A 26,712-nucleotide genomic window follows, 5' to 3' on the forward strand; every position below is an offset into this window, starting at 1 on the left:
ACACACTCCCTCTGCTCAGTGGAGGCTGGACTCAACAGTCCCCCTGTTTCTAAGGTAAAATATAAGCAAATTGTCTCCCCACTCCACAAAAAGCAAGGCTCACCCTTTGGTGCTACCACTAAGAAGCAATGAGCAATGCATCAGTAACAGTGGTATTTCATAAAACTCTACAAGGAATTTTATTTAAAAAAAAAAAAAAAGAAGAAGAAAACACAGAGGGAAAATAAAAACATTTTTCTTTGCAGGTCAACTTTAACACACCTGGTGTGAGGATTGCAGGACAGTGAGGAAATCTCGGAGGGAGCCATTATCTGTAGATCACTGCCCAGGCAGACCATAACGGCCTTTCCTGAGCTATTAGAGGCAATTGTTTCAATAAGCATTTGTCCTGCTATCAATGGCAAGACAAATAGCGATGCCCCTCCAGACTCCCGTTGGTCTAGTGGGAAGGATGTGGCCCTCAGGCGGTGGGTGCTGAGGGGACGGGAGCCCCTGGCCGTGTCACCATGGTCACCTGGACGGTGAGGACTGTGCTGGTGCTTGCTGCACAGGCTGGGGCTCGCCTTGCAGAGGTTCCCCACACAGTTGGACCCGTGGCAACTGGTGCCCTTCTGAGGCTGGGTAGCTGCAGCTGCCTGCCGCAGGCATGGGCACGGGCACAACGCTTCTGCAGTCCTGCATGGAGACGCCTCCAGCAACATGCTCTGAAAAGCACTGCTGAGCTCCCTGGTACGCTGCACCATGACCACACAGCTGCAGCCCTGCTCTACAAACTGCCTCTGCACTCTTTTATAAATCTCTGATATTATGACTGGTGGCTTTCATTAAAACAAACATTTAGGCAACTTAGACCTGGTAGAGACCCCAGCACTGCCTCCTGGTGCTGCAGCAACCAAGGTCTGTGTTGGTCCTGCATAAACACATGGGGTGACCACATGGGCTAAGCTGAGGACCACATTGTATTGAAACTCTCCCACCGTGCCTGCCCATTTTGGGGGATCTTCACCCAGTTTCCTGCAGCCACTGAGCAATATGTCTGGGGACATGCATCATGTCAGCCATAAGGACCAACTCATCACAGTAACATCAATGTAATTTTATTAACTGTCTACTCTGGTCTGAACGAGAAAACACCAGCTGCTTCAACAAGCCTGTATTTAAGGTTTTCTTTCCAAAGACCACTTTATTTTGTATTCCTAGATTTTTCTACCAGCTTGTCCAAAGCAGGAACAAAGCATGCATGACAAATACAGGGGCCATGTGCCCTGACACATACTCTGTCCAAGCCCAATTTAAAGTGGAAATTACCAGTAGAAACCAAAGAAACCTCCATAGTTTGTCAGTCCTAATCCAATTAATGCTAATAATGTAGGTTACTAATAATAGTACATAGCTCTCTTCAACACAAATCAAACTTATACTGCTTACTGTACAACTGAGAGATGGAGGCAGACGTAGCAGTAAAACACAAGCTGAGTGTCCAGGTCAAACCAGGCCGTGCTCTGATCATACTGCTCCTCACTTTTCAAGTTTCATATTATTCATTTCTTGAAACACATGTTCCTACTTAAGCCAATGGGAAATTTGCCACTGACTTCAAAGGGACCCAGAGTGAGTTCCTGCAGCAGTCACTTTCCTTAAAGAGAAGGCCTGTGAATCCCCAGTTTTGGCAGGGCACTAGCAATCCTGCCAGTTTATGAAGTCATGGTCCCACTTAACACTACAAGTGCTGGGTGAAAGTTTTTGCAGGAATAGTCTGCTAACCCTCATCATGGTAACTTATAAAAACCACACCCGAATTTGTGCAGAATTCAGCAAATAGGTTCATAAAAATGATTAAAAAAAGTATGCAGGCTGTAGTGGCTCTGCCCAGAAAGAGATGAGTCATGGCTTCTCAGGGCACTCTCTGCAGCATGACTACACACTTGAAAAATGCAAGAGGGCAGAGGTTCAGCCCCCACAGTCAATCTCCTTGGGTGGCCCCTGGTAAATCAGGGTCTACCCAGGGTGGAGGAGCCAAAGGGTGGGAAGTTTGTGTCTGGGGCTTTTTCTTCTCATCTGAATAGGAGAGGGCTCATTCCCCAACAGAACTGTACTGACAGCAAGGGCAAGGCAGCGCTGTACATTACCCATCCAAGCCCTTGTGACTCCCCTGCCAAAAACCCAGTGATGTCTTTGTGTGTTGCCATGGAGAAGAAGTGATGTCAGAGACCGAGGTAGCCACTGAGCCTGCTTGCCTGCTTCCAAGAATCTGCAAGAGTTTCTGGAAAGATACGTGTCTCCCTCTTCCTTTGCTCCTTCAAGGCTATACATCTCCACCTCTCAACTCCTGGTTTCAGAAATCAGCAGGGGTCCATCAGCTACAACAGGCACCTGCCTTCTGCTTGGCAAAGCTCTGGCAGGAATGATGTCACCCAGCACCTCTGCCCTTGGCCACCCACAAACCAGGTCTCAAGGCACAAGGTTGCAGAACAAGACTCTGATCTCCTTGCCTACCATTTTTCACCTGCATGACCTCTTCATTTCTTTCCTTGGAAAGAACCTACCAGCATGGCTTCTGCAGGTGTTTACCTCCCGTTAAAGAGGAGAAGGGAGGCTGTGTTGGTGACCTCCACTTTATAAAATTATTTCTCCCACCCCTTATAAAATAATCTCATAACATTTCCCATGGCTTTAATAGTAACAGCCAATTACTCACTGGTGGCAGGAACTGCTACGGGTAGAAAGGGCAGCGATGACAAACTGCTGGCTACCCTGCTGAGCACTGGCCCAGAGGAAAGGATAGCTCAGCCGAGCTCCCACAAGTCTCAAATCGAGGTGGGCAGCCAGGAGCCTTCTCCAGCCACAGAGGGCTCTGAGGGAGCAGGTACGATAGCTACAGGCCAGTCCCTGCACATTAATCTGCAATTTAAGAGGATACGGTGTTTATTCTGGGTTCTGACTTGCTTTGTGACTTTGGGCTAAGCTTTGTCTCTCTTGCATTTAACCTGTGAGCTCTTGTGTTGTGCAACCAACACCCCTGGAAGAATGAAGCACTCTCGGTGCTACTGCCTTTCCACCAGCAGCCAGGTATCCATTTGATACAGTGATGCAGTGTGCAACATGGGCTGAATGGGTATGAGATGCTTATCAAGTGCTGTTCACACTATAGACAGAGCCATGTAGACCCTCAAGGGAAATCAAAGCCAAGGAACAAAGACTGTGGTGGGAGAGAGGCCCAGATATCGACTCTCCCTCTTGAACAACATCCATTTTCCTTTCAGCAGTCCACAGCTGCCCAGCAGACGAGGGCTGAGCCCCCAGGAGAGCCTGGTTGTGAGCAATTTTTTTTACAGACTATGTCTGCAGGGCCTTGTTCAAAGGTCTGTCTTCAAGCAGGGTGAGGGTTAAGAAAGGGAGAAGCCCTGGAGGTGCAGCTGATGTTGGGATGGAAAGGGGCTGCCCAAGGGAAAAGCTGTTTCCGTCTTTTTCATACAACAGGAATCCCTGAAGAGATGCTCTGTGGAGGAGGAAATGCTGCGATACCCAGATGATGCCCCTGTGCCACGCCAGCAGAGCCCCACTGATAAACCAGAGCAGGGACTGTGGTCTGCAGCTGAGTTTGGCACTAGTCTCTTTGTATGAAGCCTGGCCACTGCTGTGGGGTATGTGTGTGCTTGTGCCAAGTCAGGTATTTTATTCTTCATGCACTTATGTTGGGGAACATGAAAAGCAGCAGGCAAGCACCGCCAGGACACCCGCACACACCCAGCACAACTCACTCTGGCAGGTGAGCTCGGAGCCTCAATTTGCTTCCCTGCACTCCAGCATTTCCTTATTAATTCACACATTCATGCTTGACTGTGAGAGCCATGTCTTCAGCAGCTTCTAATAAGGAACGGGACTAAGAGAGAAACCACCAAGAGGATGTGAAAGCAGCACAGTATGAGTCTTGCAGCTTACAGCCAAAGACAGGCTTTGCTTTCAATGCACTGCATTTCCTTCATCTGTGAAGTCTAGGGAACAAAACGCAATGATGCTGCTCTAACCCCTGCTATCTGGAGAGCCCTCTCCTTTCTGCAGGCACCAAGTGCTGCAAGTGTTTGCTGTGGCGCTGCAGAAGAGCCGTGCACAGCAAGCCCCCCTTGCTGCATGTGCTACCAGTGCTGTGATGCCAGCTCTTCTTAAAAGGGTTCTTGCTGGCTAAAGCCAAGACAAACCAATGCTTTGTCCCAAGTAATGTGTGTAATAACACAAGCCAGTCCGTGGTTACCATCTGCTGAACCATGCCAGTATCATTCTATGCTGTTGTAAGGTTTCCTATAAATTACCCAAGTGTGATCCAGTTTGTTCATTAAAAGGCCACCAACCCAGAGACACAATACAAAAGTGTCTTATGTCTTCAGACAGCTGCAGAGCATCTCCCAAGGCTGCTGGGACCCCATTCCCAGGCCACCCTCCAGCAGCACTGCTGCACTGCCAGCAGCAGCAGCCCAGGAGGGTCTATAAAGTGGCCGTCCCAGGTGGAAGCCTCAGGAGTCCAGCCTGAGCCCGAGACTCAGAGGTCTTCCTTAAAGCTCATTATTATTTATTATTTGTACTGTAGAAGTACCTGAGAGCCTACTAATATGATCAGAGACTGTTTATGTCAGATGCTGAACACCAACAGAATAGCAATGATAACTGCCCTTGCCAAGAGGTTCAGAAACATACAGATCACTTTGGGCAGAAGCAAGGGACTTAAAAGACAGCAGAGGAAGTGGTTAGGTCCAGATGGGTTCAGAGCTCTCAGTAGGACCCAAAGGATATCACATGTCCCACTGGTAACACTGGAGTTGTACCTAGCTGCCTCTGGAAGCTTTGACCCATCACCATACTGCTCTGAGCATAACTGCAGTGCTCTCCCGGACAGCACTGCTTTGCATTCTGGCTTTGAAAACTGGGAGACAGAGACCAATCTAAATGCAAACAGCCACAGCCATAAGATACAAATGATTACAAGAAATATGAAAACCCTAGAGCACATGAACAAACCACAGCAGATGAAGACTCGTTCCCCAAAGTGGAAACTCAATACTGTTACGTGCTGTGTGTGCTCCGTGCCTTTTCAGGATGTGGGGTCAAAAGCCTCTAGGCCAGATCCGGACCAGGCCCCTTCAGCTATGATTTCTAACCTTCCCTTGAAGCATCAGGCTTTGTTTTTTGTCTCAGTCCAGAGGGATGAGCTGGATAATGTTTCCACCTTGGGATGGCATGTCCTGCTTTCCCACCAAACATCTTCTGTATCTGGCTAGTGATCAGCTTGCACAGTCCACCGAGACTTTGGGATGCCCTAAGCTATGATTATGGGTTAAACCCATTCATCCCTAATCCTGGAGAGTGCTCATTAGGTGCCCTGCAATTAAACCCATTGCAATGGCTGCAGGGCATTGATTTGAAAGGGAAGGGGAGCCAAATGGTGCCTGTTTTGAGGAAGGAGAGGAAGCATGGGAACCTTCTGTGCCATGCTCTGGTTCCCCTTTCTGTTGCTGCAGATCTGGGGAGCGGCTTGTGGCTCACTGGAGGCCAGAAGGCACCTCCACCCATGCAGGCCCAGCACAGAGATGCCCCCACCCTGCTTCACAGCATGTCCCACCCAGGCAGAGCCAAGTGCTGTCAAGGGTGATAACTGAGCTACAGCAGGATGCTAGCAGCCATGCCGGTCCCCAAGATGGAGACACTCCATGCCCTTGGGATGCCGTTTCTGGGCTGCACCTGCCAGAAGGAAGCATGAAATGCTGAACTACCCTCCAGGTCACTGAAATGCTGCTGTGCAGAGACAGGAGGATGTAGGGCCAACAGTAGAAGCCTTTCTCCAGGAAACTGAGGTCTGAGGAGGTGAGAGGTTGGGAGGGTAGAAGGTATTCAACCAGACGGGGAACAGGAGTTGTCCAGCACCTGCACAGAGATGCTTCACGCTGGGAAAGAAAGTTGTCTCTCTTTTGGCTGCTTGATGTTTGTTGGGATTTTGGTTCTCATCAACCGTGGACACGGACACAGCTGCACAGACACATTTGGGTATCAGGAAGTGGCAACTCTGAACAGCAGGGCAGGTTTTGAGTTTTCCCGCAGCACCTCTGGCAGCCTCTTTCCAGCCATGCCACCTGGCCATGAACGACCACCACAAGTCCTCCACTGCCCCAGCAATAGCCTTCTGCAGCCACTCCTGGAAAGGGTGCAGCTGCAAATCCAAGGACGCTCCAGTGGGCTTCTCAGTGCTCTTCCTCCCCTTTGCTCTTTGCAAGGCTTTACAACCAGTGACAACCTCAATGCTACCAACCTCTTCCTCTCCAGGAGGGACACTGACTGAAGAACCAACACCTCTGAACCTCCCTGTTGCAGGTTTTAAGCAACTGTACTAACTCACGATTTGAGGTGGAGAAATGAAGAGATGCAGCTGGCAGCCTAACATGCAGATGTGATGGTAGAAGAAACTCATAGTCCAGACATCTAGAGAAGGTACATGTGTTTACTATGGAGAAGACCACGGGCTTTAAAACTGCATCATGAGCTGCGTACAGGGGATCTCAGTGTAGCTGTTTCATTGGTACCAAAGGGAATGTATCCAGTGAAATGTTTAAACTACAAATTGATACACTACCTGGATGGCTTTACGACACCTTGTCACTGCCCAAACCAGAGCAATGAAACACAAACTCTACACCCCAAAGTCCTCTGCAAATCAGCTTTCCCTGTTGGGTCCCCACTATGCACCCCTCACCATTGCTCCTGGGGGCAGCAGGGCTGGAAATATCAAAAGGGAAAACAAACAGAGTGATCAAAATTGTGATTCTGTGCACACCAGTGGCTTGCAGAGACCCAGGCAAATGCAGGGGGCAATTCTGCACTCCCAACTTGGAGAGGGTAGAGAGGTTGTGGCCAGAGGTCCTGGGGCAGGCAATGAGAAGTTCAAGCTCTTCCCAGGAAACAGTGCAGTCACCTCTCCTCTTTCTCTAGAAGAGCAGAAAGAACAAGGAAATGTTTTCTTTCCTTTCATGAGGACTAACTACTCCCATTGCCCCTTACTGCCAAAAATACAACCCCTTCCCTTTTCCCAGGTGCCAAGACCCTTCAGCACTGTTGAACAACCAGCCATACCACATCCCTGCATCTTCCCTACATTTTGGCAAGTCACAGGAATGATGAAGTTTGGGCCTGGCCTAAAAAATCCTCTCCCCGTCCAGGATTTTCTCTTTGTCCATTACGAGACAAATCTGAGCTATGGCTGAAATGCCCATCCTTACTCCCTCCCAGTCCAGCCTGCACCCTTTGCCTGAATTTTTGTGTAGTCCTCTGTGCCCTTGAGCCCAGCTGTGTAGCAGTGGGGAGGTATTGCTCCTCCTCCACGTCTGATTGCGTTGCTCTCTGTGATGGGTGGTGTGGTTGGGCTGGAGCAGGCAATGTGGCTATCTGCCAAGAGTAAGGTCAGTACAGCCTGGGAAACAAAAGAGAGCTTGGCAGAAATTACCATCGGTTACCTCTGGGTTAGCACAGGTAGATGCTACCTCAGGTGCTGGATCAACAGCATTATACCCAGCGTATCACCACATTCATTTTTTGCCTAGACTTTTCTACTTCTGCCAAGTGACAACCCCATTCTGCTCTCTCAACTGACCTCCAAAGCACAATATCCAAGACAATAAAAATGCAATGTCTGCCTGGAAACCATTCAGGCAAGCGGCCAGATCTGTAGCCCAGCTCTTCACCTCAAGGCTCACAGCCAAAATCCTGCCCTCAGACACAATTCCTCCTGAAGCCAGCCAGAGCAGCAGACCAGCATCTGCTCACTGGACCTGGCCATCAGTTACAGTGCGACCTGGACACAGGCTGGGCTCTTCGCTGGTGTAAAGCAGCTGAGCTCCACAGCTGAGAACAACCTTCACCCTCAGGGTGGAAAAGTGGCTGTTCCTGCAGGACATGTGTTCAGCAGAAAGTTCAAGATAAGACAGACAAGTAGAAAGATTTTAATCGATTTAAATGAGAGCTACTCAGTAGCAAGCAGAGGTGACTGTTATGGCAGAGGGGACTCCTTGGCTGCCTGTATACACCGAGCTTTGCAACAAACCAAAGCATGAGCACTTGCATAGGCTAGGTATCCTCTTATGCCAATGTTAGAGGGGAGCTTGGACATCAGAGCACTAAACCTTCTACATATTAAAGTGGTAGTTATGCTAAACAAGGCCAGAAGTATTGCACCAAAATGATTTTTAGCCACAAATTACAGAATTTGAAGACAAAAATGTATATTTAAGTAGCTTGTACCATAAATCTTTGCTGCTTTTGTCCTTTATTTCCTTGCTTAGGTCAGAAAAAGCCTCTGCATATGCGTATGGCCTTGTTCTGACAAGCTCTTAAGGATAAATGCTTATTGAAAGCTTTCTCTGAAATGGGTATTTCTTGCATAACCCACTTGGTACGGGAGCTGTGTTACGATACTCAAGTGCTGCTGCTTTCCAGATCTAACCACCTTAGTCCAGCTCTCTCCTCCCCTGTCTAAGTTTTCTCTTCCCAAGGTGTCCAGGAAAGGTGTCACTTTGCCAGATTGAGGCATGCTTGGAATTGGTAACGACGGTCTGTAAGACCTCTCCAGCAGTGCTCGCTGCGCTAACCTTTCCACTCATCTTTCCACTAGCACATACATTTACACATTTATGGGTATATTTATGAGAAAGAACAGTTTATTATTCACATCCAGCCTCACACCTAGCTTTTCTGCTAAGCTAAAGGTGCTGGAGATGGTCCTGTTTGAGACAACTTACAGCTCCCTAGGTGAAGGCTGGGAAACAGGCATTGTTTTCACAAGCAGCTCACAGGAGACAGCCATCTTCAAGTGAGCTGCCCACTGACCCTCCAGACCTGCAGCCTTAGGGTCAAAGCCTGAGCAACAGCTCCCATGAGCCATCCTGTTGCTTCTGCAGTGCAAGCACCCAAACAAAAAGTATTTTTGCAGAGGTGAGACCATTTATTTGAGAAAACTGCCTATGTCCAGTCTCTCCCAATTACTGCAGTTCCTTCAGCAACAGCTTCATTTCTCCCCTTCCCTCTAGATTTTGACTTCTGAAACTACAGTGTGGTGCTTACTCTGCTTCATTCTAAAGTTGCAGCAGTGTTGCTTGCTGGCAGCTACAAGAATTTGGGCTTGGTGCAGCTATTATCTGGGCTTTCTTTAGATGTTCATTGTGAGCAGCTTTCTTCAAACATGACTTTCAAAATTGTTAACATGGACCCGATCTTAGAAAAGGCTATTTGTCTTCCTCACCAAGAAAGAAAACATACCATGAACTAATTAGCACTGATGAGTTTTGTTGCCTCATACTTTCACATCAATCTGAGTGGGACACCTGGGGTGAGACATGTGTGTCCTAGTGGCATCGCCCCCATTTACAGCAGCTGACCCCAGGCCCAGGCACTCTTACCTGGTTGCAGAAGGAAGACAACAGCAAGTAGAGACATCTTAGTCACTTAAGGCAAGAAAAGTGTGATGCAACTGCTCTAAAACCAGATAGTTTAACAACCCCTGGCAGCATCTGCTTGCCCCGATACCCAGTCCAACTCAGACAGCCAACCACCCACCATAAAAGGGCACCGGGGGATGTTTGTCCAGCAGCCCGCTGGCTAGATATGGCCCTGGCAATGCAACTGATGGGACTACAGGGCCCTTTGAGAGCAACAGAGAACATATTTCATCTACTACTGGACTCTCCCCCCATCATCTTTAAATGAGCACACTCAGTTCTGCAATCCTTCCAAAAGCAGAAATGCAACTGTGCCAAGTGCCAGGGCAATTCTGGGGAAGCTCTGCACCACACTAACCATTTAAGGTCAAACAGCTTATTAGCCAACCCAAACTAGCACTCAAAGTGGGCTCAGCTCACAGCTAAGCCTGGTTAAATACCACCAAAAATGTCTTAATAAGCCCATGAGCAATTCTGGAGATAGCCTGGCTGGATGAACACTGAGCACCGCCCGTGCCTCAGAAGCTGGGTTGCTGTGGTCTCTGCACAGAGGCACCGAGCACATGCTCCTTATGCTGGCTGCTCCTGCTCAGGGTATATTCCCACTCTGTCTCCTTCCAACACCCTCATCAACTGCGCATCTTTTCCCAGCCATCTGTGACCGAGAAAAAAAAAAGTGTTTTTCTCGGCCTGGCCACCCTCAGGCCCTGGGGACCCAAGCGCTAGTGGCGGGAGAGCAGCACGGGGCTGCGCACCGCGCGGGAACGGCTGGGCTGGGAACGGCTGGGCAGGGCAGGGCAGGCTGCCCGGCGGGCACCAGGTGCGCTGCCCCTTCCATCCCTCCAGCGCTCACAGCGGGGCGAGGGGCAGTAGCGGCAGCCGCAGCCACCCCGCCTCTCAAGAGCGGCGGCTTTCCACCGAAACCAGCACCCGCGGCCGGGCCGGAGCGCTGTCCCCCGCACCGCCCCTCAACACGGCGCGCTCTGCCGCTGCCGCGCGCCCCGCCGCTGCCTTATATAGCGCCCTAAAAATAGCTCGCCGCGCACCGCCTCGCGGGCCGCGCGGAGGAGGCGGGAGCCGCGCTGCTGGCCAATCGGCACCGCCGGCGGCGGCCCGGCACCGCCCCCCGCGCCCTGAGCTGCGTCGCCATTGGGCGGCCGTGACTTCAGGCGCGCCGCGGGCCCGCCCCCCCCGCCCCGCCGTTTACCCTACATGGTCACGCGCTGCCTGAGTGGGCCGCGCGGCTGCGCGCTGAGGGGGGCCGGGGGCGGGGCGGCCGTGAGGCGGCGGCGGCCGGCGGGGGGGGGGCCGGGCCGGGTTTGCCTAGGGAGGGTGAGAGGAAAACGGGGAGGGGGGTGGGGGGGAATGTGGTCTCCCGAAAATAAAGAGGGGAGGGGGCGGGGAGCGCGGGCGCGAGCGCGCATGGCCGTGGCGCGGGGCTGCGCGGTGCGCGGCGGCGGGGACGTGCCCCGGTGCGGCGGCCGCGGGGTGCTCCGTGCGCGCCGGCGCCTCTCGTCCTCCTCGGCCCGGCCCCCGGCCCTCGCTGTCCCTCCGCGCTGATTCTCTCTCTCTCTCTCTCTCTTTTTTTAAAGTGTGACTGAAACAAAACAAAGCCAAGGGGACGCTGGATCTATCATTGGTTGATTTTCCTCCTCCTTTTTTTTTTTATGATCAAAAACAACCCCCCACCCGAGCAAACAAACACACACAAAAGCAGAAAGAAAGGGTCTTGCTCAGCAGCAGCATGGATGTCTTGGCTAGTTATAGTATATTCCAGGAACTCCAGCTTGTCCACGACACCGGCTACTTCTCAGCTTTGCCATCCTTGGAGGAAAACTGGCAGCAGGTGAATCATTTAAATATTACTCCTGTAAATCTCTTAAACGCAGACAGTCGATGTATTGGGGCTGCATTTCTGACTTTATTTTATTTTTGTTCTTTAATTCAGGGTTGGGTTTTTTTGGTGGTTCTTTTTTTTTTTTTTTTTTTTTTTCCGCGTGGGTAGACCTTTAAATCTCTGTATTTTTTGCCATGACAAACTGAGCAGTCCATTCAAATCTGTCTGCCTTCAGTCCTTTCTGAGCAAGCCCGGCAGCACCTGAGATCCGGTGGCATTCTTTAGGGTTTTGTTTTTATGATGACTACTATTTTTATTTTTGAGCTTAGATTTTTTTTTGTTGTTGTTGTTCTTTTAAACAAGGCTGATCACTTCCAGCCAGTGCTGACAACTGGCAGCTGGTGGAAACGGAATAGATCATTCTTATTTTCAGGTAATTAGTATATGTCAATAAAAATCGTAGCTTAAATCACAGTTCGGGGGTGGGCAGGTGTGTGGAAGCAGTAACAAAAGCTTTTAGGGTAAATTCTGTAACTAGGGAGGTGACTTATTTTTCATTCTTTTTTTCTTTTTTTTTAGAAGGTGGGAAGAAACACACACTCTTGCTGTATCTTAAAACAATGACGCTTTAGGCTGGTTCCAGTAAACCAGCATGTTTTGAGGCATCGTAGGGTTAATATACATACAGAATTAGGATAAAGATGGAAATCAAGTATTACGAATGCATTAAAATGATGACTGGTATTGTGAATAAATAAGACCAAGGAGAAGAGTAGGTTACAGAGAAGAGAGTTGTATAAAATGAACTATGAGCCCAAATGCATAGATATAAATAGTTATCAGCTGGGATACTGAGGGGAAAGAAAAGACAGGATTCCTCGTTACGGCAGGACACTGAGACAATCCTGTTTCTTGATGTGATTTTTCTGGCAGAGGTGATATGCCAGCTGAAATTCTGGAAACTAGTGTCTCTTTAAAAGAAAAAAAAAAATCCACTGGTGGGTAGGAATAGTGGAGTGTGGCTAGGATGACATGTGGCGCTAATGCAGCGCACGGACTCGTGGCACTATCGGTGTAAGAATAACGAGCCACTGGATTTCATCTTGCCAGCGTTCACCTTGGTCTTGGCTAGTGTAAGGGTAGCATGTATTAGGTCTCCAGTGAGTGACAGCTTGTGATGTTCATTTAATTTTTCCTTAGAAGTGTGTGTGGGGAGAAATGTGCATGGTAGGGCTTCAGGGGAGCACTCGGGCTGTAGCATTGTCATCCAGCTGGACCGGGGCTGGATCTTTAAAGGTTTAGCCTAGTAAAATTGTTTTGGCTTCAGCTTTGTGTGTGTATATGCACACACACGAGAGGTTTATTGATAGCAACAGTATGAACACATTCAAGATTGCATTTGCAAAATGACCGATCCAACTTTGCTTTATCCTCCGAGGGGGAGGGGATGCTTTCTGTTATTAATATTCAGATCGCACATCCATGATGGTCACATCTGCTTTCCTTTTATATTTTTAACATGCTAATTAAACTGAAGAGGTTAATATAATTTAATTTTAAAAATTCATTTCATAGCATCGTTATTGTTGGATCAGTTGCATATTCAGTTGCGTATTAGTAACAGTCCAGACAGTCCAAAGCGAGATAATCTGTTGACATAGCCAGCATGCTTTAGGCAGTACTGTGTGTGATACTCTGTCTCCTGCTGCCTTCTTTTATGCGTGGAAGAGCAGCAGTTTGTTTTAAACAGTAAAATGTAGCTACCCAAGCCCACTGTTACTATTGTGAAATTTAAACTCACACTCTCCTGGTTAAACCCCACTGATTCTCCACATATGTTTGAAAAGAGAAATTGAAAATAATTTATTACATTTTCTCTTATTTCCCCTCAAATCATCCAACCAATGCCTGATGTTTCATAATACATCCTGTATTTACAGTTTGTTGTTATTCCCCTGTTGCTGCGTGGACTCTCCTTGCAAACAACAGGCAGCAAAACTGATCTCTCAGTGGTGGGAGCAGATGAAGCTGGCTGTACAGAGCATGCTGTCACGCAGGCTTGGCAGACCCACTGACACAGAGACCCCAATTTCATTCCTCTGAATCACTTTCAAATGTAGTTGGGGATTTATTTATTTTAGGCAAACCATAGCAAGTTTGGGGCCAGGGGTGTGTGTGCATGTATGTGTGTTTCCAGAGGTATCCCATCAAACTGTCAGGCTGCAGTCGAGACCCCAGGGAAGAGGACTGACAGGGCAGTGCCTGATCCCTGTGGGAAGTATCAGAATTGGGAAGCAGCAGCTTTAATTTTGAGTGAAAACACTTGAATGGGTCTTGCCTCTGCTCCCATGAAGAGCTCTGGTGCCATACCCAAGCTCCACAGAGGCTCCAGAGCGGTGCTCCTCCCAGCAGCAAAGCAGCGCCCCAGGAGATTACTTCAGCCTCTTAAAAGGGGGGACGTAGTTGTGTGGGTCGAGAGTAGGCTTCCTTACCACGTTGTGAGCTCCAGTTGTTTTGAGATTAGCAGCTACTAGTGCTTGATGTGGAGAGTGCCAGTTCCTGCTCCTAGAAGTGGTGTCTGCTGTGATTCCATAAAAGATGCACTTGCCCCACTGAAAATCAGAGGACACCTTGGGTTGAAGGTGTTGACACAGTCCTGTCTTCCTTTTCTCCTGAGTCTGGACCACACTTTTGTAGCTGCTGGCTGAGGACTACACAGCTGGGGCAGTTGCTCATATTTCCGATTGTGAAACACCCATCGCTCATAGAGGGCACTGACAGCACAGGCAGGTTACTAAATGCTTGCTGATCAGCTGATCTCTCCCTTTTTTCCTTCCCACTGCAAGAGAAATGTGAGCAAGTTTGGTATCTGTTCTTTTGACAATTAGCATTGGAGTTGAATGAGACCAACTGAGTAATATATACAAAACAAACAGATTTTGTGTAGGAAGAGATTGTCATTGTCTTGTGTAGGTTTCTTTTTTAGGAGGAAAAAATGCAAACAAAAAACCCCTCACTCTGCCCTGGACACAGTTTACATTTAAAAGTGGAAATACCTGAAGTGGAAGCTGGAACTGAATCCATGATGTGTTTCACGTTCTTTTAAAACACATGTTGGGAAGGGAGGGCTTGGTTTTTAGGCAGCAAAAGTTTAGCTTCACTATGTCAGCTTTGGGTGTACTCCTTCAGGCAAAACACTTTTGAGCTGAGGAGGGTTTTTTCTTGGAGTGGGGAGGTCAGGATCTAATGAGTAATTCATAGCACAACTTCATCAGGAGAGAGAGAACTTTGTTTAGTCTTTGTTTAGCTTTTCCAGCAGTGTTGAGCTGCCACGGCACTGAAAGAGATTAAAGGAAGAGGTGGGCTCTGTGCACTGGAAAATGAGGCGTTCGCTGTACGTCAGCCAACTGGTATCTCAGCATCTGTGTGTTCCTGCCTGATGCTTCATCCTGGCTCTGATTGAACCGTCCTAGTTGCTCTCTGTCCCTGCGAGCTGACTCTGCAGTTCAGGACCAGGGCGGGGGGAGATGTCAGCACCTGTGTGGCTGCTGTGGTGCAGCGGGAGTACCTCTGGCCACGTACGCCATTGCTCAGGTGAAGCCGTCTGATGTGGCATCCCTGAGATTGGAACCAGACTGCTGGAGAGACAGCACAAGGCCGAAGAGTGCCTTGTTACTCTGCAGAGGAAGGAAGTGGGTAGGAGGCTGTCTCTGAGGGAGGCAACTGTGAGGAGCGTAGCCCGTGCAGCTGCACGTGGTCCCACTCTCAGTGTGCCAGGCTGCAGAGAGGGGAAGAGCAGGGCTGAGAATTGAAAAGGGCTGGACGTGGGGCTTCAGCCTGTTCTTCCTCCTGGGCCTTCACAATGTCACTTGGGGGATCATTAAAAGATCAGTGTGCAGAAGGCATCTTTTGTAGTCAGATATGTGTCTTCTTAGGGGTAACATTTCAAGCCATCCCTATTATTCTCCATAGGCCCCTTGGAGGACTCTGGACTCACCATCCTTGTGTGGAGAAGGGGTCTGATCAGGAGACATTTTGGGGCGCTCTGTGTATTTTGTGTGGGCCATAGGACAGCCTCTAGCATGGTCATTCTCATAATTTCAGAGCACAGGAGCACAGAGAGCAGGTAGATGCACAGGGTCACCGTGTGTGCAGCTGATACAGGTGTATAAAATCAGCAGGACTTCGCTTCCAAACCAGGGCTTATTCTAAAAGAGCTAACCTTTCCCACGTGTGTCATTGGGCAGAACAGGTCTAATTGGCTGGCAGAAGTGGCAATAGCATTATATCATTTGCCTGATAACCATTGCCTGATAACATTTCCTCTTTCCTTGGCTGACCCGGTTGCTCTCAGCTGCAGCAAACAATGATCCTTCCAAGGGAGATGCATGTTTCCTGTAAAGCATAGGATCAAGGAAGCCTTTGTTTCACTCTTGACTCTGTCGTAGAGCCTTCTTTGCATATTTTTAATCAAGTCTTCAAGTCTCAGTTTGCCCCTTTCTGAAGTGACTGACAGCAGCATGGTCGTTGCTGGGCTGGGAGGCTGAGTTTTGACCTGTTCTGGCAAAGCGCTTTAGGATCACTGTGCTGTGTGAGAGCAGAGTATCCCAAGGTGACTAATCTAGCAGAACTCTTACATCTTAATGCTGACTTCTATTTGGCAGACAGGGTCATTTTCAGGCCTACAGGAAAAATTTCCACTGCTACTGGAAAGGAATAAATCACACTGGAGAACATTCCCGCCTCCCCATCGTCTCCATTGTTCTAGTTTAATGGCATAGTTGGCCACTACATAAACTAAACCATCTCTTTTAATATTGCTATTTCATCTTGGTTCCAGTCACAGTGTAACACATTTCTTAAGTGCTTATAGTACATCATGCCTCTTGAGAATAACTTGCAGAAATGGTTGACTTCCAAGAACAGCCACATGTGTAATGCAGTGTATTTCAGACTCTAAGCGCCAGTCCATTTATACCTGCAGGCTCTCTGCTTGCTCCATGTGCCGAAAGCATGCTCTTATCACCATATAGAATGAGATGGAGAAAGAGAGAAAAGACAGACTTGAAATTGCTGTCCCTACTGTTTCATGATTCCTTAATTACAGCATTTGTTATTATAAGTGATTATTTCTTGGCATTATGAAAACGTAGAGCCCCACAATCCACATTACAGGTCTTAAATAGCTGATTATGTCTGTGACTTGTGTCAAGTGATTTTGAAATGGAGTGAATACCTTTAAGCAATGCACAATCATAATGTGGGTACTCAGCTAGAAAATATTTTCTCTTATTTGTTTGCGATGCTTTAACCTCCCCTCCCCCAAGCCCACACGTTTCTGTATGACCTGTTGAATAAGCAATGCATAGATTAGAGTAAGCTATATAAAAGTGATGGTATATAGGTAGTCTGCAATGTGATACTTCCATGTGGAAACGGCAGAAGGTCTGCAGTTCCACGCAGTAATTTCACACTTAAGCTCTCCAGGGTGGAGGCAAAGGGTATCATCTGGATGTTGTCGTATTTTTTGAGGTCTTGTCAAATGAGTCTCTGCTGAGAAACATCCAGTGTGTTGCTTCTCCATTCTGCATTGGGAAACATGTTATGGGGGAGTGAGAAGGGAGCTGCTTCTGTTTGACTCTGTAGCTGCATATGAACCTCGTTTGCAACTGTCCTTATAAAACAAAGGGATTTTGCTCACTGGCTGAGCAGCATTGGCGTTCAGTACATTAAGCAATGGGGTAATAGTACACCTCATCTCCTATCAAGTTTGTCACATTCTGCAGAGGGGAAGAAAGAATGTAGGCTTTTGATCACCACGCTCAAAACCTCATAAAAAGTTATTCACAGGTAATGTAATTGGTGGCGGTTTTCCTTTCTGATGGTAAACCTGAATTCTGGAGAGTTAATAAAGGTGTTTTCAAGAATGGTGCTGAGTCCCTCTTACTTTCCTTTCTGTTTCCCTGGACTCTGAAGTGCCTGCTGCCCATTCCCCTACGTATTCATCTACAATGCCTCCACCACTTCCAAACTCCCAGCAACACTCAGGAGTTGGGAGTGTCATTTTTGTGGTGTCTTTCAGGGTCAAGTTGCAGGAATCACCCACCTGAATTACTGAATTTCTTCTCCCCACAGGTCCTCTTTGTACTATGGCTGCTCTGCCTTGGTCTAGATGAATCTGGATTCACTTGAACTGCAGGCTTCAGCTGGTTCTGTAGCAAACAAACAAAAGAAACCTGCCAGGGAAAGAGCCTCCCCTCCTCCCAAATTTTCCTGGGTAGAGAGCAGGTTTGGAGTACAGATGTTACACAGGTATATTCCCCAGCTTGATGCTGTTGTATTTGAGACCGTCCAAGTTTTCTTCCATTGGATTCAGTCTTGATAGGCGCTACATGTGTTTTGGGTGCCTAAGTTTGGTACTCTCTTGGCTGTGTCTCCTTCCCAGCATTGCCACTTTAAGTTAAAAAATCATGTGCTTGATTCCCAAGACACTGAGATTGTCCTTAAAATCACAGACTTCTTATTTTTTAGTTTGATGTTCTTTTTACTTTCCTTGCTTCTGAGCCACTGAAGATTTGTTTTATTGTCTTTTAGTCTCAGAAATAAAAAAACCTGGGGTTTTCAAGGCTTACTTAATTCCAGCAGCATTAAGAAAATGCCACTATTGTGGCATTTTGAGAGCTGGCAGTACAGAGAGAGGTGTGTACATCATTAAAAGCTCACGTATCACTGTGTTCACCAGGCTGTATTTGCCATCCCTGCTCTGGCAGCAGCTGGTGAGGAAGGCTGCCTGGCCGTTCAGGTTGTTAGGCTCCCTGTGAGAGCAGGGTTCATGTCTCATTTCCCTTCTTGGAAGAAATCATTTCAGCCTTTATGCTCAAAGATAGTTAGACATCTTGGATTTAATCAGGACACCACACCTTTGCTTCTCAGTTCTTCAGTTACAAGATGAGTTGGCAGCTCTTCTGTTCTCATAGGGCTGCTGCGAGGATTCGTATTACGGGTTTGCAGGGCTGGGGTAGGAGAGGGTTGCGCTGGGCTATGGGGAGACGGGCAGCCAGCCCTGCTGAAGCTGCCGGCCCAGATCCTGCCACGCCAGCCGGCAGGTGCTGAAAGCACAGGACAGCTCCTGCGCAGGGAGCCCTCTGTGGGGTGCGGCATTGCCTCTCTGAAAAAGTGAAAATAAGGATCCAAAAGGTAAGCTTAAATCCCCCTGCCCAAAGGTCTGTGTTGTCTTTGAGACAACCTGTGCATAGTACTAATTGACCCCTTCTCTAGGTTTTTAACAGGTGTTGGGGTTGGTTGGAGGAAGATTGGGCAGGAAGGGATGGGATTATTTTTGATTAAAAGGTTTAATATATCATCTCTGATATGTTAAGCTGCTCTGATGCTCTTAATCCTTTTAAAGCAGGTACCCATTCTCTCCCTGTTCTTACACATGAAGGATCCTTTCCAATCCAGAGCATTTCCTCTCAGTGCAACTGTGTATTCATTACATGTGTTATTGATTGGAGAATTGTTAAGATGCATGTGGTATGCTTTACGACATACACTAAAGAGTCTGAGTCATTTATGCGCAGACTGTGTATTAATGGTTGCTGAAGGTCCAGTAGGCAAACTTATTTAAGGGTCGTAATGTTTTTGAACATGGTGCTTATAGACCATGTCTCACATGTCCTAATCCTCTTGGTTATTTCCCAGCATTGTGGACCTGAGTGCAAAGCTCGGGTTTAAATCATACATGGGGGTCAACAGGTCCTACTCTGCAAGGGATAGAGAAGTAGGCAGTGACACAGGTGAGCTTGGGACACAGTGTGATTGATGGGGAAGGATGTGACAGAGAAGGACACTGGCTTGTGAGAGGCTCTTCTGAGACATGTCCTGATTTACAAATCCTGCCCTTAAACCTGCAGCCTCCCAAGGTCAGTTTTAAAGGGACACTGGCATGGTGTTGACATCTGACCACGACAGACCTTTGTAAACCGACATGTTCTGACAGAAACTGCAATCAATGGAAGTATCTCCATCTATATAATTAAAAAAGCCCTGGAAGCAGGCTTTGTGTTTTTTGGACAGGATTGTCTTGCCTACCTGCTGCCTATGTAGCTCTTGCGCTGCAGCATTCTTCCCATGCGACTGAAGTGAAGTGACTGGAAATCAAAGTGAAAATGACTGTTTGCTTGGATTGTGCGGTGAGGAAAAATGCATGCGGCATGACAAGTAAATTAGATTTTAAAAATGCTTTCACTACTAATAGGCTACTATGCTGTTAGGCATTTGGTTTTAATTCTGACTCTCGAGTGGGCAAAGTTCACTTTCAGGCATGAGGACAGTTCTTGGGTTTGTAAATGTTTGCAATTTCTGCTGACTTGTCTTCACTCCAGCCCAGGAGGGGAATCAGCATTGCGCTGAATTGCTTTGTGCTGCTGGGGTGAAGGAGGGGACTGCCTTTAATTGCCTGGCTTTATTCTCCACCAGGGCTGGATGGAAAACAAAGGTTCCAGCGAGGAAAGGCCATAGTCAAAAATGTTCAGTGGGTGGAAGAGTAGAAGGGGTGAGAGGTGCTGCTCTCTGCTTCTTTTTACACCCAAAATGGAGAGTGGCCACATCACAGCACTTAGGTGTGATGTTAGAGACCTGGATTTGAGTTGCTGCTTTGCTTGTTTTAGGTCTGCCCTTCCAGATTACATCTTGGATGTGTGAAATTTCAGTGGATGATATGGTGACTCCAAAACCAATATATTCCAATGAAACACTTTAGATTGGACAAAAATATAATTTGCTGGGGGAATGTCTGGTAGAAATATTTCAAGCAGTTCTGCTTGCTAGAAGTTTTCATGAGAGCCTGGCCCTGTTTTCAGTGTGAGAGACTTGGTTTAGCTAACATCTTTGTTGTCAATTTTAGCCTTCTGTTTCAGGGCTTGTGCCCCTGAAACTCTATTAATTTTTCCCAGCTATTAGCAATTTGGCTAGTAAATGGTATCCAGACGCTCTGCATCCTGTGACTCTCTTGCATCTTTTGAGAACCACAGCCACAACCCTATGTGATACTGTAAGCGATGTGTGTATACTTCTGGTCTCTAACCTGGGTGCCTGCTCTCCCTCCCTCTAGGCAAGGGTCTGGCAAGGCATGTTGATGTATGAGATGCACAAATCACACATTTTTCTTGGCTCCTCACAACTTCTGGTCACTCCTCTCTCCTCTGCTCAGCTGCTGATAGTGAGGTGCTGAGCTGGTTTGTTGATGAGGTGTCAGGGTGCACACCCTCCCTTGGCACCTCTGGCTTACTGCTGGTCTAGGTGCCCCACATCCCAGGGTGCAGGGTGAGGTGAAGGCTCAGGGGTTTCGTTCTTTTTCTGTGGCTGCACAGCGGTTTGAAGGGTGCCAGCCCTGCAGAGCTTGCTGCCTGCTTCGAGCTGGTGAAAAGTACTAAATAATCCTGGTTTGGGGGTTGTTTTTTTTCTCTTCTTTCTTCTGGCCTCCCCTGTCAGCCTGGAAGATTTATGCTGCTCTGAAGAAAACATTCCACTCATCTGCAAGCTACTACAGCTGCCGTGTGAGTAATAAAGTACGGAAAGGAGGAAGGGAGAGGGGAGAAGAAGGATGGGAGCTGGTGTTTCATATGGAAAGCATCAGGCCAAAAGTGGCTTTGTTTCCGACACGTGGACAGTGGAGAGGCTGCGTTTCCTGCTCAATGGAAAATTGGTGCCAGTGAAAAGAAACCTCCCTCATTAGTGACTAGATGAGATGGGGATGAACTTCGGAGTCTGTTGCTTTTTAATTTTTAAATTTGTCCACATTTTAAAATAATAAGGGAGAAGTAAAGGGCACTGGTCTGACTGCTTTGAGAATAGTCATTTTGGGCAAAATACCTCTTTTCTGTCTCTATCTGGTGCTGCTGTCCCAGTTCACTCTGGTGGTGTCACAGCCCTCCTCCAGCTGTTCATAAGCTGCACTGGCACCTCAGAGTGGTTATGAACACCCGAAGGTTGCTGTACATCAGGTTCTTAGCAAGGCGTGTTTGGTTTCTGATCTTTTGGGATAGTGTAAAGTCATGTTTGTAGGCTTTCCTGCACAATCAAGGAAACCAGGAGCTTAGTTTTGGAGCTGAGAAAGCTGTTTCTGATGTAACCAGAAGTGTCTGAGATTTGGGGCTTTAAGAAACATGTGAAAGAGTGGTGGGGGTTGCAGTCAAATAGTGAGAGTAAGGGGTATTTCTGTCTGATCAGACCAGAGGAAGGAAGCACTTACAGTTTCGAAGGTCTCCAGTATCTTGGAATAAGAGTCAGACTGCTGTGAGTGCTGACTTGACCCAGTGAAAGAGCTTGTAAGATGCTTCTCCTGCAGGTTTGAGAATTTCAGAGTAAGTGGATGTCACCTGGGGTAGTTTCCTACTGTCTGCTGCAGGAAAACAGTGTAGACTTATCGGCACATCCTTTAGCTCTCCTGTGTTTTTAAAGTGAAAAGAAAGGTTGTTGTATATGATGTTTGAAAATAGAAGGGCCTGGTTTAATCTGTGAGGTTTTTTTCTAGAGGGAATGAGTCTTTTGGTGTTTGATTGTACAGTTAAGGTCAGGAAGAGCTTTGCTGTTTCTTCCACTGATTACAGTATGAAAACCTTCCAGGTGCAGGCTGAAATCTCTGTCTCCAGTGCTTACCTGGATGAAGATGTTTGCTTGAATCAGTGCCTCAGGAGCAGTGGTGATTTGGGGGTTAAAGAAGGTAATGCAGGGGCCTTGCTCTGCTCAGTTCACATGCCTCCAGAACAGCCTGGTCCCATGGCACCACCTTGTACTTCTGAATTGACTGCAAAGCTCATGCTCTCTCTTCAGGCAGCACTGATTTTCTGCTCACTCAAGACAGTTTTGTGTTTTCCGAGAGTGACTCCTTTATTAATCTTTCTTGGATGCTGGCAAATGAGTTTCAGGGTACTCAGTTTAAATTCTCTTTACTGACTGTGCCTAGTTCATCCTGGGCTTTCTGAGCTTTGGTGGTTTGTTTAAAACGTGAATAAGCCCCAGTTGTTTGAGGGAGAACAGAAGAATGCCAGTGCAGAGTTACTTTCTGGTGTGAAGGACTTGGTAAATGGGTGACTTCCCAGCATAGTTTCTCAGTGCTGAGAAGAATACCAGTAGGTGCACAGACCCCTACAAAGGCTGCATTGGGCTTTCTTTTTCTGACATGAGAAATTCGTGTTACATTTCTTTGAAGAACACATTTGAGGGAAAGCAAGGGAAACTAGGCGTGGGTGGTTTCTTACTCCCGAATACCTCCAGCGCATGTGACTTTTAGAAAATGCTGAATACTCATCTTCCAAGTCTGGAGTGTCTGTTGAGCTGGACACTGAGTGGATGCCCGAGGTCAAAGACTTCTCCTCACTGGGGCTGTCTTACATGGATTATCTTTGTGCAGTGAGAGCTATACTGGCTGCAAGGCCTTGTAATTCAGTCAGTGTTTTGTTTGAGCAAGCTGCATCTCTGGTCAGATGTTGTTGCACTGTGGTATAAGATGGGAATTTCTGTCTCCTTCCCATTTCTTTATGTTTAAGTGGAAAAGGTCAAGGAAACCTTTGACATCCAGTTCTGAATGCTTTTTCTCTTTGTAAATAGGAAGAATAGTACCCATATCATGTTGGGGATTTCAGATCAGTGAGTGAGTCAGATCCTGGGCTGATGCAAACTAATGCAGAGCTGCCAGTCACAGTGGCAATACGTGGATTTACCCTGGCCCCAGTGTCCACGAAGTCACTTGATACCTTGCAGGAGAACTGTCTATACAAATCCCAGGTCTTGTCAGGATGTGGAATAAATATCAGGATGTGGGCAGAAAACAGTACACCCATTTTAATGATTTGGTTGAAACAATATTCCTGCTCTATGGTTCTCATAAATGTATTTCCACTGGTGTTGGGGGGAGGAGATATTCTCAAGTGCCATAATGAGAGAGTACATTTTTCAAAATGTTGCGCAATAGGCCACTAAGTTGTGCTCTAGCTATATTGGCTTATTTCTGGTTTATAGTGAGCATGCCCTTAGGCATCCTATAAATACCATTTCTCCCCCCCCCCCCCATTCAGCTAATAAATAATGGAAGCTGTACCGGAAAGAGATTTTCTTTCCATGAAAGAGTGGGAGGTCCTGAGCTGCCCTCTATAAAACAAAGGATGTAGCATGATTTGTTTTCATTGGTTTTTCAAATGAAGAAAATGTGGGGGTGGGAGGGAATGAGAAGATGTTTCTATGCGCTAAATGTGCTCTCCCCAACACTGCAAGGTAGGTTGATGTCTGGTGTGGGCATTACTTCCCCCAGGACAGTATTACCCATGTGTGAAATGAAGACAGATGAGAGCGGTTTCTGAACAGTCTCAGTCCATGGGAAGAAGGAAGGATCCCATTCCGATTTACCCTCGGGCTTTCATATCCAGCAGTGGAAACCAACCTGAAATGGGTGTAAATGAGCATCTAAAGGAGCCCTTTGTGTAATTCAGTGGGCTGTGTTGTCCAGGGTTCAGATTAAATTATCAGAATGGCCCTTTTTGACCTTAAAATCCACTTCTGTAAGTCAGTCCTCTTTGAGACCTTTTTGCTCTGTTTTAATGGTGTCAAAAAGCTGTAGTGTAAATGTGAGTCATGAAAGGTCCTTGTGTGTGCACTTACAGGTCATCAGACACATTTCATTTTGAGAATCCATCACACGCGTACTGCGTGTCAGGTTGAAAATGTGTCTCGGAGGAGAGACCAGGTTTGTGGAGGTGAGGGCTTCCTCCTGCTCTGACTAGAATCAAAAGCAAGTCCATGTCCTGTCCTGTCATGTCACGTTGAGGGTGTGGGGCCACATTCTGATTGCAGCTGGGCTTCTAAGGTTAGAGAAGGGTCAGGGAAGACCTTGTGTTCAGGAAGGGGGTCTTACTGGCTAATTTTGAAGGCAAATGAGTTTCAGGAGCCTAGTGCGCATGATGAAAAGGCATTTTTGGTCACTGCCTTCATCCAGCAACAATAAACTGTGCATATAAGCAGATCTGGTCCAGAAACAAATAAGCTCGGAAATTAGCACTGTTAGATCATGAATTTCTTGTGCCCAGGTGCCATTTCGTAGTGTATGCCTTGGTGGTGCTTTCCAGTCTCATTTGAAATCCACCTAGCATGAGGCCCTGCTTTCCTTGGAAGCATGTGCTAAAACCTAATTTAGAGGAGGAATGTCTAACAGGCTGTTCTTTCTCCTACCTGAATCTAATTCCTCCCCCTCCCATATTCTGTCTCTTCTCCATGAGCAAGTCCAGTGCTTTGTTTGGGTTCACCCTGTTCATAGCTGCACAGTCTGTGACGCTTTTTCCCATCTTTATCTATATTAACTCTTTCAAGGATTTTTATCTAAATGTGAAATGAGACCCCTGCTCATTGACTGGAGATTATAACACTGACTGCGGAACAGACGTGATAAATAGTAATAAATGTGCATGTCCCTTTCAATTTTGTTATACTTTCCATCTCTGTGTTCCTTCCAATTTTCCTGTATATCAGATGCTAAGAATGTGTCCTCAAAGCTATATTGGTCTTCTCTGTGTCTTATCTGTTCTAGGTCTTTTTTCAGTCTTACTGGATCTCTGCTTTGTATTGAGTGTGCATGGTGTGTTGCTGTTTCTTCCATAAATGTATTAATTTGTCTTTTTCCAAATTCAATCTCAAGGATTTATTCCCTGCCACTGCGTAGTTTTCTTTATATACTGCTTCTCTTTGCTGGCATCACAAAAAAATGTAGCATTTCCTCCTTAAGCCCTTTTCCCTGCTTTTCTTCACAGTGAAAGCTTTTTATCAGTTTCCTTAGTTTTCTGATTTGTTTTTATTAAGCATGTTTTTAAATAGTGAGGGCTGCAATCCATCAGAGTAAATGGAAACAAAAAAATTGATGCCAAATTTTTGTTTGTTTGTTTAACAAATCAGATCAGACTTTAAACGGGATGAAGTCAAATTGGTGCTGATGACTTGATGGTAGCTGGTTCTGAGTGCTCGCTATTGACAGTGAGTTGTGGAAGGTCTCAGCATTCTGAAGAGCCTAAAAACACAAGTACAACCATGGAGTTGAAAATCATGTGGTGGTATTAGTATGGGGAAGAGCAGGGTTGCTGTGAGTTGCTGCCCTTTGTTTGGGAAACAGTATATGCTGGTTAGTTAGTTAGTTGAAGACCACAGGTTTTGTGGTTGATGGATGTGAGGTGGGTGTTTAACTTGGATCATGGTTAAAGGGGAAAGGCCGCTTGAATTTCGGTGCACACCCAGCACACCTCTGCCCTTCTCTTCAGCAAAGGGAGCTGCTCCGATGAGGGTAGGGAGCAGGCCAGCCTGAAACGTCCCTCTGGAGGGTCCCCCCCACCCCGAGCCACAACCCACCGAAGTGGGTGGCAGTGGTAGCCCTGAGCAGGGTGGCTCCCAGCCACCCTGACCCCACTGCCTTAAAGGAGGATTTGCCAAAGCTGCTAGTGTAAGGCAAAGGAGCTCAGGCATGAGCCAGGGGCAGCGTTAGCTGCTCTGAACTGCAAGGCGCTCTTCAGTTTGCTTGGCAGGTCACCCCAGGCTCTGGACCTTCCTGCTGTGTTTGTCCACTGTACTGCTTTTAACCGTCTCTGCTCCTTTGAGTCAGCTTGGGCTGCTTGTACGGCAAAGAAATATTTTCCTGGTGGTTCAGAAGATGGGTGATTCCCTTTCCTTCCTGTGCAGGAGGAAAGCTGATTTCTCCATACAGGGTCTGCTGGGGTTATAACAAAACAGTGGGGCCTTGCCAGATAGCAATGAGGTGTACAGCTGGCTGTGGGCAGCAGTAAAAAAAAAACTTTTCAGAGGAACTGTCATCTTTCTCCTCTTTATTCAGCAAGCTCTTAAGTTGTGGGTATCTGAGGGGTTTTTGCATGGAACGCAAGCACTGTAAAAAAGCAGATCCTAAACCATGTTCTATTGCTAATGATCCTGCAGACCAGCATGTAAAAAGCCAAATGTTTTAACAGAAGTTAAGGAGTGAAGACGAAGAAAGGAGCTGCTACAATGAGGCACCACATGGCACCATCCTTATGACTTGATGGTGTGATTGCACTAGACTACATCCTGGGTGTATTCTTCCATCTAATGACTTCCTGTAAGAGTTTGAAACAGAGGGGTGTGCAGAAAATCCACTGTCCATCCAGATGTTAATCAGTACAAAAGTCAAAGTTCAGAAGTAAAATATGAATGAGAAAATTGTGGAAAAGCAGTACTCTCTGTGCCTACCTCTATTTCAGTACCGGGGACTGTGCTGGCAAATTTGTGCAGTCTGGAGCAGCAACAATCCTCAGCAGTACCCCGATAAGTCAGAGGACCTGACGTCTACAGTCTTGGAAGCAAGACTTGCAAGTTGCCTTTCTGAAGCTCAAA

General features: G+C 47.2%; 1 protein-coding gene across 5 annotated transcripts in view; it reads left to right on the forward strand.

Annotated features, from left to right (window-relative positions):
- The first annotated feature begins 10,988 nt into the window (after positions 1-10,988).
- Positions 10,989-26,712, forward strand: part of KLF7 (KLF transcription factor 7) — a 65,654-nt gene continuing 49,930 nt past the window's right edge. For all 5 annotated transcript variants that reach the window (XR_012629442.1, XR_012629444.1, XR_012629443.1 and 2 more), the window contains exon 1: positions 10,989-11,319. Coding sequence is in view for 2 of the 5 variants with exons in the window: in XM_074872956.1 (XP_074729057.1) it covers positions 11,218-11,319 (102 nt within the window). In the remaining 3 variants the exon portion in view is untranslated. The remainder of the gene's footprint in view (positions 11,320-26,712) is intronic.

This window comes from Strix uralensis, chromosome 6 (genome assembly GCF_047716275.1).
Source record: "Strix uralensis isolate ZFMK-TIS-50842 chromosome 6, bStrUra1, whole genome shotgun sequence".
NCBI lineage: Eukaryota > Metazoa > Chordata > Aves > Strigiformes > Strigidae > Strix > Strix uralensis.